Raw genomic sequence first — 12,742 nt, forward strand, 5'->3', positions numbered from 1 at the left:
ACCTGTAATCATTCGATTCGTTGATTCACCTTTAGTTTGTATCGTTCATTTTGGATTCTGTTTGTGTTCGTGTATGCATGGTGTTGCCGGGAAATAAATCTAGCGACTAAAAAGTGCAATTTTTGTCATTGTCTCTTTATTTGGAGAACCTTAGGCGGTCTGTCACAGTCTGTCAGGATGCGGATTTACTCATAAAGTAAATAGAAACAGGCTGTTACTGTGCAACATCAACAACACAGTTTATCATTTAGTCAACCTTGGTAGGCCTATTCAAAATCTAAAAGTGTCACATGAGATTCAGATATGGGACCCAAAATACAGAACAGACTATTCATAGGCAGAGCAGGTCGGATGCACAGGGATTTATTCTCCAAAACACTCATAAGCAGGACTAGAACATAACACCACAAACATAATCTGGCAAGGGAACACAAGGAAGGTTTTAAAGGTTTTTTAGACAGGACTAACATGCGATTGGCTACAGCTAAAAAGACAGGTGAATTGCTAATCACAGGACAGGTGAGACAAGGCAGGTAACAGTAACAAGGTAATACAGGAAACACTAGGACATATCTAGGCCTACACAATAAAGGTACACACCAGACAGTCCATGACAATAGGTGCAGATTAAAGAAAGTCCAGAAAGAATAAACTCTTAGAACACAGATTAACACAGTAGGCCTATACAAGTACTCTTTCAAAACAGCCACTAACAGGTGAATTCGACGGACAATTAAGACACAACCAGGAGGAGAACTAAACTAAAAAAATAAAAAAATATGACCTACAGTGGGCAGATTGTTGTTATTATTGTTATTATACATACTGCTGCATTGCCTGGAGGATTGCCTGAAGGAAGCAAAAACAAAATAAGTTTTACTCTCATGCACAGTACCTGTACACAAGATGTAAGCATAAAGATTACCTTGAACCTTGAATAGTGGCCATGGTGAGATAGTGTATTTAATATATGTTTTGTTTTGATATTTTAGCAAGGTGAAAGTCCCATTGAGGGAGCACTGGCATAGGCATCAGTGCAATTAAAAACAAAACAAAAATATGCAATACAAATGCTGAGAATAAATAAACAAAATACAAACATTGCATAGGAGGGGGAAAAAGTTATCTAAACTAAATAATTCTCTAGCCACTAAAAACATTGACAGCTAGAATTCGGTATGACAGGATTGTTAAATGTGTATTTAGCCCTGCCCCCACTTCTGCCTCTACCCAGATGGGTCTTGCGATAGATTACGTAGTGGCATAGGGTGGCACAGAGGATGGCATAGCACTGTGTATAAAATGTAGCAACTGCACAAAGGATTTGGGAAAGGGGGAGTTAGACAGTGGAGGACAGTCATGAGGGCTTCTCTAGACACACACCTGCTTTCATACCTGTACTTGACCTTGATGTTGTTCTATTCATTCTCTGCTTTGTCCTCCTCACCTTCCTCTTCTTGTGAGTTACAGGCACAGTTTAATCTCAACAGAATTTACAAGGCGGGGGACTTTGTTCTGGGTGGCTTGTTTTATATCACCCTGTACCCTGTCTTCCCTGAACTGTCTTTCACCTCCAAGCCACTGGACCCCACTTGCTATGGGTGAGTATCACATGTACAACAGCACACAAGAGAACAGGGAGGGAACTTGTAGTGATATTGCCACAGGATTAATTTGCCATGTTGTATATTTCTGCATAGACTAATGTTCATGGTGTCATTTTGTGTGTTACCGTAGTTTTAACATTGAAGGGTTCAAGCTGGCCCAGACCATGGCTTTTGCCATTACTGAGATCAACAGCAACCCCAGCCTACTGCCCAATGTGACCCTGGGATATAGTCTCTATGATACCTGTATCTCGCTTGGAGTTGGATTCCGCGCAGCCTCGTCATTGGTCAGTGGCAGAGAGGAGCAGTTTCAATTGGATGAAAGCTGTATAGGGTCCCCTCCAGTGCTAGGAATTGTGGGTCCCGATTCCTCAACACATGCTATTGCTATCTCTAGAATATTAGGTTTGTACAGAGTGCCCTTGGTAAGTTTCTCATCCGTTTTACTATCACCCATTTTGTACATGTTTAATTTAAAAGCATTACATTTGACAAATGAATGTACTCTATATACTCTTCTTGACATTGACCATATTTACTTGCAGGTATGGGGCATTTGAGTGGAGTGGAGAGGGCAGAAATGTAATGTAGGATGCAGGATTTTACAGGGTCATATAGCACAAAGAATCTGCCCCAGAGCTTTGATTCATTCCCCAGACCCAAGTCTGGCCCTGTGGTCAGATTTTATAATTTGTTTATAATCAGTGTAATGTCTTAAGTGTAATCAGAATGTTACATGCATTATGCATTCAAATCTCTCTGTAATTTGCAAAGCCCAGATTGTTGATTCCTTTACGTTTTCATCATCAGGTAATCAGTGATTGAAATGGAAATGTTATTTTTTTTTCTTAATTTCTTCCTTTGAGTGATGTTTTTGTGCAGCGTGTCCTCGAGAGGGCAGAGAGTGATTGCTCCCCACTCCTCTCCATTCACAGACATGCTCTGCTTGTAGGGGGAAATTGTAAACACAGTTTTGCATTTAGTACAGCAAAAAACAAACAAAAAACATGTTTTGTATCTTTTTCAGGTAAGTTACTATTCCACCTGCTCCTGTCTGAGTGACCGGACTCAGTTTCCTTCCTTCTTCAGAACAATCCCTAGTCTTGCTGTCCAGGTGAACATCTGTTGGTGTTGATGCTTGTAACCTTTGTATTTTATTTTTTATCACCCATATTTGCTGATCACGAGTGCTCTTTTTTAGTGGGGCGGTTAACAAATCAATTGTGCATTTTATGACAGAAGCATGAAACTTTCTACAGTGTTTCTATATACTATGAAGTTTGTTTTCAGACGTGGAACCACTTCTGAATTGACCTATGCGGCCCCCGAAATCCAAGATGTCCGTCCAAAAAAGTGTTTTTACCTTTATAACTCCAAATGCATTGATTTTAAGACCCATAAATGTATTAAAGTTGAATATAAAATCAGGCATTGTGGACATTTTGGTACCAGGTACGTGTCTGTATCTATTTCAGTTCTTGAGATACAGCATATAGGTACACCTGAGTCTGTAAAAGTACCTATATGTTGTATCTCAAAAACTGTAATAGATGCAGACACATACTTGGTACCAAAATATCCGCAATGCCCAACTTTATATTCAACTATAATATGTTTATGGGTCTTAAAACCAATGCTTTTGGAGTTATAAAGGGAAAAACACTTTTTTGGACGGACATCTTGGATTTCGGGGGCCGCCATCTTTGATCTTCAAGTGGCTCGGCTTCTTAAATCAAAGAGTGGCCTCCAAAGATGATGTGTACCACTTTTCACGCTTGTATCACCGAGTGAACGATTGCTCTTATTATTTCCTGTACTATGAGGCAAGACTCCTTATCAAGATCTAATTCTTCATTGTCAGTTCCTTCATTGTCAAATTAGTTTTTGTACCAAGCTGCACAGGCACATCCATATGCTCCACTTCAGTAAAGCCCTCTTTTATGACAGAGACAATGCCCTATACTGCACTGGTTTACACTTGTCTTGCCTGTAAGTGGAAACCAGTGCACAAACTGTTCCAAGCATCTGGCCTGAAGAGGTTCTTAAGTTTAATGCTGGGGGACCAACCTGCCTTCTACCATGTGCCAGCCACAATTCATTGGTGAGGGCTTTGGATACCCTTGTTGATAGTGGGTCCTCACTGTATACTTAAAAGTGGTAAAATCAGATTTTGCTGCTATAATGTTGAGTGAATTTCCAAACGTATTACTGCTAATGTGGTAGTGAAATGAAAATGCAAGTAGCAAAGCAAATATTAGTTGATGCTGGCAAAAGTGATAATGAATATAATTGTCTTTGGGTGTGATGAAGAATATGGCTGATTCTGTGTGTGCAGTCATACCTGGTTGTCAGGGGGCCAAAGCTGATATTGACTTGACTTAAGATAACACCTCCTGGTTGTATTCTCACAAATCAGTACTGACCATTTATTTTAAATTTGCTGCAATAATGTTGAGCAAAGTTGCATTTGTAAATGTACTGCTAATGTGGTAATGTAATGAAAATGCAGGTAGCAAAGCTAATATTAGTTGATGCTGTCAAGAGTAATGGTGAATATTATTTCAAGAGCATGATGCCCTGGTTTTGCTGCTTATGATCACAGACATGAGACAGTTATAAACCGTTGGTCCATCACCTACAATGAAGGTGTTTGTGCAACCTTGGCAGAGGATATCAGATCATGTTTTGGACTGACACATGATGATGAAGACACCAAGAATCAAAAGATATCACATCTTCCAATAGGATAATGTTTATGATCTAGTGTCTCTGACAACTGGTGATGTTGATTCAGAAGATACACTGAAGGACCTTGGAAATGCTGCAGTCTGGCAAGAAAATTATCACTTAATTTGTTGGGAACCAACTGGTCACAAAGAATAAAGACTTCCACGACAGCCTCTCCAGAAACATCCTCATCTCACTGCCAGTTCACTATAGGAAAAAAGAGAGCCTGGAAATTGTTCCAGCCCTCAACTTCTCCATAACTTTGGTGAGGATGAAGTACCAAGTACAGCTACTATCTCATTGTCAGTTTGTATGCACACTCTATGACCCCAACTCAACAGCAAATCAATTCATGCAGTTTCTGTGGCCTGTTTTGAAAACTGAAAGCCAATATTGATACAATGCCGCCAACAAGTGATGCCCTGACTCTACACATCATGAGGACCCACTATCAACAAGGGTATCCAAAGCCCTCACCAATGAATTGTGGCTGGCACATGGTAGAAGGCAGGTTGGTCCCCCAGCATTAAACTTAAGAACCTCTTCAGGCCAGATGCTTGGAACAGTTTGTGCACTGGTTTCCACTTACAGGCAAGTGTAAACCAGTGCAGTACTATAGGGCATTGTCTCTGTCATAAAAGAGGGCTTTACTGAAGTGGAGCATATGGATGTGCCTGTGCAGCTTGGTACAAAAACTAATTTGACAATGAAGAAACTGACAATGAAGAATTAGATCTTGATCAGGAGTCTTGCCTCATAGTACAGGAAATAATAAGAGCAATCGTTCACTCGGTGATACAAGCGTGAAAATTGGTACACATCATCTTTGGAGGCCACTCTTTGATTTAAGAAGCCGAGCCACGTGAAAATCAAAGATGGCGGCCCCCGAAATCCAAGATGTCGGTCCAAAAAAGTGTTTTTTCCCTTATAACTCCAAAAGCATTGTTTTTAACACCTTCTAAGCCAAGGGGGGCCCCTTAATGTTAAAACCGTACTATATCGCACATCCCCCCAGGGACTCTCAGCCAGGCCGTCTATTCCCGGACTTTGTCTTTAAAACCGGAATAAAAGCTTTTGATCAGAAAATCGGCGATCGTCTAACCTTCCCTAGTCACCACTCGTGCACTGATGGCTCATGCAGACCGTGCATGAAGCAGAGGTGACGTCAGCGCCTCTCCTTCTCCAAGGCACCTTCCACCCATCCGTTTACTGTCTACACACTCGAGCTCCTCCTGCAGCCATGCTTGGGGCTATGCTAGCGAAACTTTTCAGTTCTGTTCTTCAGTCACACATGGACTATTTGCGGGGACATTTACGTGAAAGGATCGCGCACGCGAAACGCACGGGGACATCGACGATCGGCCAAAACCCCCATTCTATCCCAACGGAGATCGAGAAAATCATGGTGAGTTACTGGCCTGGGGGGAAAAAAAAAAGAAAAAACAGCGGCGCTGTTCAAGATGGAGGGGCTGCGGGGTCATGTTTATAAACATAATATTATGTCTCAGATCACAATACAATAATAGAAATTTCACGGCTAATCTACCAACCACCATTCTATTTCGGACTGCAACGTGTTAAGACCCATGAACATATTATAGTTTAATATAAAGTTGGGCATTGCGGATATTTTGGTACCAAGTATGTGTCTGTATCTATTACAGTTTTTGAGATACAACATATAGGTACTTTTACAGACTCAGGTGTACCTATATGCTGTATCTCAAGAACTGAAATGGATACAGACACGTACCTGGTACCAAAATGTCCGAAATGCCTGATTTCATATTCAACTTTAATACATTTATGGGTCTTAAAATCAATGCATTTGGAGTTATAAAGGTAAAAACCCTTTTTTGGACGGACATCTTGGATTTCGGGGGCCGCAGAGGTCAATTCAGAAGTGGTTCCACGTCTGAAAACAAACTTCATAGTATATAGAAACACTGTAGAAAGTTTCATGCTTCTGTCATAAAATGCACAATACCTTCTATATCATGAGCTTAACAGCCCCACTATTTCAGCAATGTCCTACTTCACATTCACACAGACACGCACGCACGCACGCACGCACGCACGCACGCACGCACGCACGCACCCACACACACACACACACACACACACACACACACACACACACACACACACACACACACACACACACACACACATACCTCCACACAGGGTGTGGCTCAGGAGGTAGAGCGGCCGGTTCCCAGTTTGATCCTGGGCTCCCCCAGAGTTATACTGTCGAAGTGTCCTTGAGCTAGACGCTGAGCCCCTAATTGCTCCCGATGAGCAGATTGGTGCCTTGCATGGTTTCCTCCGAACATCGCTGTGTGAATGGGTGAATGTAATGCACAATCGTTGTAAAGTGCCTCAGATAAAGGCGCTATGCAGTATGCACCATTTTATCACCTCTCATTTGCGTCTGAGTATATCGGCTGGAGCTAAAGATCTTTGTTGACTGTGTCAAAAGAGATTCATTTGACTTTTTTATGTGTAATCTGTGTAGTTGATAGGACATTGACAGATTCCTAAGCACACATCTCTCTATTCTTTATCCATTCAGGTGCGAGCTTTTCTCCAGATTATGAGGAGATTTGAGTGGACTTGGATAGGATTTCTGTTTATTAATAATGACTATGGCCGCGATGCTGCCCGAATCTTCCAGGCAGACCTGGCTCAGTCTGGTCTGGGTTGTTTGGCTTATTTGGAGGTCCTGCCCTGGGGCCATGAGCAATCGGAACTTCAGAGGATTGTCACTGTGATGAAGACGTCCACAGCTCGTGTGGTCATTCTCTATGTATATGGGAGCTATTTGGTTAATCTCATGAAGGAGGTTCGCGATTTGTTACATGTTGGATATGGAACCTGAAAGGCTTATTCATTATTGGAAAGATAATTACATTCAAATATAGGTTGAAGTTTAATGCAAGTGTTTTGTTTTTAATCCTCTTTAAATTTCAACACAATCGACAGGTGGTAAAGCAGAATCTAACAGGTATACAGTGGTTAACAGTTGAGCCTTGGACAGCCTACATCGGACTCCAGAATCCTCACTTCACCCCGTCACTAGGAGGCACCCTAGGTATTGCCATCCATCGTGGAGAGATACCAGGTCTCAAGGATTTCTTGTCAAAAATACATCCTGGCAATGATCCTGACAACAGCCATGAAAATACCTTAGTGGGTGTCGTTTCATGAGTACATTCAGACTGAAGTGTGAATAAAAATGTTTGCTTAATTTAGTCCTTATAAGCACACAGTGTTTATGGACCTTAAGTCCTCCTTGTGTTTCCTCAGGTGAGGAGGTTTTGGGAGCACACTTTTCGATGCAAGTTTGCACCCCTTCCGTCAGAGTGGGTGGATGATGGTGGAAGGGTGTGCACTGGACAAGAGGGCCTGGCAACAGCAGAAACTACACTTCTGGATGTGTCTGACCTCAGACCTGAATATAATGCGTACAAGGCTGTTTATGCTCTGGCCCATGCCCTCCATGACATGTTGCAATGTGTGCCAGGAAGAGGGCCTTTCACTGGGCACAGCTGTGCCACTTTGCAGACCATAAAGCCATGGCAGGTGTGACATTAATTCACAGTTCACCCGTTATAATTTACTATGATAATAAATATATTAAATAAATCATCTGTAAAAAGAAAGAAAGAAAACCAACAGGGCTGCGCACAGGAAATTCCCGGGGACCACCGACTCCTGGTGCTACAGAACGGATGCAAAAGTGGTTGCGCCCGCCACTGCAACGCACATAAAATGCTGTATAACTCGGGCTAGGAGCGGCCCGGTACCCACGCGTCCGCCTCGCCGCCTGCGTAGAGCGCCACCTACCAGCGGACCCCCGCCACGGCAGCCCGCTAAAACGGCCGTAACCCCGTTGCCCATGCCATTACAGCTAAATCCCACATTCTCTGGGCCAACTTAAGCAATACATTTGCCACGCACATCCCCCTACGCCCAGGAACAAATGGCAGTTACAGGCTTCTTTGTGTATACATGTGACCTGACGGTCGCTTATCTCCCGATTAGGAAGTCTTACTGGTTTACCTGGAATGGGGATGGATCAGCTTTCAGTATCCACTGTTAAGTCTAATAACAGTTTGTGCCGCTTTGTGACCTTGTAGATCGGCTATTTCCACTACTTTTTAAATGTTTGTTTTCTAAAAAAAACCTAGCCGAATTACACAATTTTAAATAGTCCAGTTATTATAGTTTGTAGTAACATGAATTGACTAGCAGTACATGTTCAACAGTATAAGCAGTAACTTTTGCAGAGAAGGGGGTACTTGCCCAGCCAGCACGCCCACATGGGTCCTGCATGGGTATGAGGAGGACTACTTGGGTACCACGTGGGCATGGGCACATTACATGGGTCCCACATGGGCTACATGTGGGCTAACTGAGCATGGGTTGGAAATGGGCTTGCCCACGTGGTACCCAAATGGGCTACATGTGGGCTAACTGGGCATGGGATGGAAGTGGGCTGGCCCACGTGGTTCCCACATGGGCTACATTTGGGCTAACTGGGCATGGGATGGAAGTGGGCTGGCCCAAGCGGTTCCCTCATGGGCTACATGTGGGCTAACTGGGCATGGGATGGAGGTCGGCTGGCCCAAGTGGTTCCCACATGGGCTATATGTGGGCTAACTGGGCATGGGATCGATGTGGGCTGGCCCACGTGGTTCGCTCATGTTATCTTGAGGGGCATTTTGGGCCACGGAAGGCCATTACTTTCATGCTGAAAAAAACAAAAAAACTATGCAGTTTTCTAATGGCAATAAGGTGAATGCTATTGTAAATGTCTGTTAATTGTATTCTCAATACGGCAAGGATGTAATTCTTAGGATATCGTACCAAAAGTCTGTTCCAAGTAGCAGTCAAATCCAAAACACAGACTGGGCTGTATTTTGATTGTCTTAAGTACCAGCTCTTATGCCTTAACATATAGGCCCGTCCATACTGTCTCTGACCACCAAACTTTTCGTCAGAGAGTTGCGACTTGCAGGTTTCCGAACTCTAATTCGGGGTAATGCTTTTCAGAAGATGTGAGTGACGTAATTTTGTAGTTGAACCGGACCTTTCCGGTGAAAGGTTCGATGGTCGAAGACAGTATGGACAGGCCTTTAAGTTGAGGCATAAGAGCTGGTACTTAAGACAATCAAAATAGAGCCTAGCTGAGTACTGGGTACTATTTGACTGTTCCTAGACGCACAAACATTATTAAACAAAGGTTAGGCTACATACCTGCAATGACATACATCTACAGCTATCTATAAGGAACTGCCAGTAGTACACATCAAAATAAAATAGTCACTCTTTAGTTTTCTCTGTCATTCTTTCCCCATTCATTACTAATGAGAAAGAGAATTAATTGCAACTACCGGTTGCTGTGCAACATACTGGCTGATGCAACATACTGGCTGATGTGTGATTGATTGACAAAAATATATATACTGTATATGAAAACATATTTGTACGTATAAAAAGCTTGAGGTCGAGGGCTTATTTTCATTGTGGTTACACACTAAAGCCTAGTTCAGGACAATGATTCACAACATGAGAAAACCGTTGAAATTAGGGGAGTTGAAACTTGCAACAGAATGTTGTTTGGAACATTACCGTAACCTCACAAATACTATGCCTAAACATACAGTAACCGTAACCATAAACCTAACCTCACACAGAGACAGGGACCCTGTTACTGAAAAAAGAAACAATGACAATGATTACTATCTAATATAGTAATACTAATATAGAGCATACAGAGCTGTTTTGTTTCAATCTCCTTTACATTTTGTCTGTAATGTTATTGACGTAACAGGGGAATTGTGTTGTATAACACATTTCAGCACTGACGTAAAATATATTGTTATCTAAACGTCTTAACTATATAATAGAATCTCTTTGCTCTAGCTTGTGCATTACCTGCAGCAGATCAACTTCACTGTGGAATTTGGTGATCATGTGTCATTTGATGAGACTGGTGATCCTTTACCAATCTATGATATTGTAAACTGGGTGTGGCTCCCTGATGGAAGCACAGAGGTTCTCGAAGTAGGTGTCTTCAAGAACACAGCTTCTGCAGGTGAAGAACTCATCCTTGATGAAGACAGAATCATCTGGAGCTTTGAATCCAAAAAGGTTACCGCTTTCTAATGTAGCTAATGTTGAGCTCATGATGTGAATCAATTTAGACTGAGTTTGATCTTGTTTCTACTATAGCCTCCTCGGTCAGTGTGCAGTGAGAGCTGTTCCCCTGGAACCCGTGTGGCCAGAAGGAAAGGAGAACCTGTCTGCTGCTTTGACTGCATTGCTTGTTCTGAGGGAGAGATCAGCAATAACACTGGTAGGTTTACATCTTGTAGCTGTACAGTAGATTATCTTTAGAATGTATACTGTCCCATTTAAACTTGCTCTTTTTATCAGACTCTACAGAGTGCACCAGTTGTCCAGAGGACTTCTGGTCCAGTCCCCAGCATGACCACTGTGTCCCTAAGATCCTGGAGTTCCTCTCCTACCATGAGGCCCTGGGTATCTCCTTGACAACCATGTCATTGCTAGGCACACTTATCAGTGCCATTGTCCTGGGAATCTTCGTCTATTATCAAAGCACACCCATGGTACGCGCCAACAACTCAGAACTCAGTTTCCTTCTCTTGTTGTCACTCAAACTGTGTTTCTTGTGTTCTCTTCTGTTCATTGGTCGTCCCAGACTCTGGACTTGTCAGCTGAGACATGCAGCATTTGGAATCAGTTTTGTTCTTTGTATCTCAGCTATCCTGGTAAAGACTATGGTGGTGTTGGCTGTGTTCAAGGCCTCCAAGCCTGGAGGAGCAGACATTATGAAGTGGTTTGGTGCTGTGCAGCAGAGAGGAACAGTTCTGGTTCTTACTTTCATCCAGGGAATAATCTGCATAGTTTGGCTCGTGTCTGCCTCACCAACTCCTCATAAAAACACTCAATACCACAGTGATAAGATAGTCTATGAGTGTGATGTTGGGTCAACAGTTGGTTTTGGTGTGTTGTTGGGTTATATTGGTTTACTGGCACTCCTCAGCTTCGTTCTAGCATTCATGGCAAGGAATCTTCCAGACAACTTCAATGAAGCCAAATTAATCACTTTCAGCATGTTGATCTTCTGTGCCGTGTGGATAGCCTTCATCCCAGCGTATATCAGCTCTCCAGGCAAATATGCAGATGTAGTGGAGATATTTGCTATTTTAGCTTCTAGTTTTGGACTTTTGGTGGCACTGTTTGGACCAAAGTGCTATATAATGCTTTTGAAACCTGAGAAAAACACAAAGAAGTCCATCATGGGTCGAGGCACCACCAAGACATAGAAGCATAAAAATAAAAACTAGAAAAGACAATTCCTATGAAATGTTAAGTGTGCCTGCAGCTCGCTAAGTGTATGCATTAGCATTTTTTATAGTAGCATTTGTAGCATTAGCATTAACATTTTTCAACATTTGCATTAACATTTTAGCGTTAGCATTTTAGCATTAGCCTTAGCGGAAGTAGCGGTTAGCATTAGCGGTTAGCCGTTAGGTCTGTCGGACCACCCAACGAGTTTGAGAACAGTAACATGTTCTGAACTGGAGTTATGGCTGTTTAAAGCCCAGCCAATAGGCAGAAAGAGGGGGCGGGGCTTATCATTACAGCTCATCCCTATTGGCCATCTAAGTACTCACGCCAAGTTTCGGTCAAATCAGAAGAGGGGAAGTTAAACCAATTAAGGTGAAGAACTCTGAAACAAGTAAAATGACACCACCCACACGTTTGTACAATAAACGGTTGATGAGTTATAACCAAATAAAGTTTCGGCCAATCAGAAGATGGGGCAGGGCTAAGTTAAACCAATTAAGGGGAAGAGCTCTGAAACAAGTTAAATGACACCACCCACAAGTTTGTACAACAAACGGTTCAGGAGTTATAGCCAAATACATTTCGTCCAATCAGAAGAGGGGGCGGGTCTAAGTTAAACCAATTAAGGTGAAGAACTCTGAAACAAGTCAAATGACACCACCCACAAGTTTGTACGACAAACAGTTGATGAGTTAGAGCCAAATAACGTTTCAACCAATAATATGGGGGGGGGGGGGGGGGGGCGCTTAAGAGGGGGCGGGGCTTAAGTAATAAGTAAGAGTTATGGTTGGTTAAAGCTCAGCCAACAGGAAGAAAGAGGGGGCGGGGCTTAATCAATCACAGTTCGTCCCTGTTGGCCGGAAATAGTCCAAAGTAGTGTGAGCTTTTTAAAATTTAAATCATGTTGCTAGGCAAAAGTATGCCAGATTTAAAGAGCTGGTGCCATAGTTTTGTACTTTTTCTGGTTTTCATGTGTCTAGGAGGTTGACAGTACTTCATTGCACCCCCTGGTGTGGTTGTTATGAGAA

The 12,742-nt window shown here is 42.6% G+C and overlaps 1 protein-coding gene across 1 annotated transcript; it reads left to right on the forward strand.

Annotated features, from left to right (window-relative positions):
• Positions 1–468: 468 nt before the first annotated feature.
• LOC308299818 (extracellular calcium-sensing receptor-like) lies at positions 469–11,689 on the forward strand (the record flags this gene model as incomplete). The annotated part of the gene is made up of 8 exons (XM_080743603.1): positions 469–519; positions 1,471–1,601; positions 1,738–1,894; positions 6,907–7,140; positions 7,641–7,916; positions 10,263–10,490; positions 10,572–10,695; positions 10,776–11,689. The coding sequence occupies 8 exons, from the start codon at positions 469–471 to the stop codon at positions 11,687–11,689; spliced, it is 2,115 nt and encodes a 704-aa protein (XP_080599729.1).
• Between the last annotated feature and the right edge of the window lie 1,053 nt (positions 11,690–12,742).

The sequence above is a fragment of the Nannobrachium achirus genome (assembly GCF_963921795.1).
Source record: "Nannobrachium achirus genome assembly, chromosome: 15".
NCBI lineage: Eukaryota > Metazoa > Chordata > Actinopteri > Myctophiformes > Myctophidae > Nannobrachium > Nannobrachium achirus.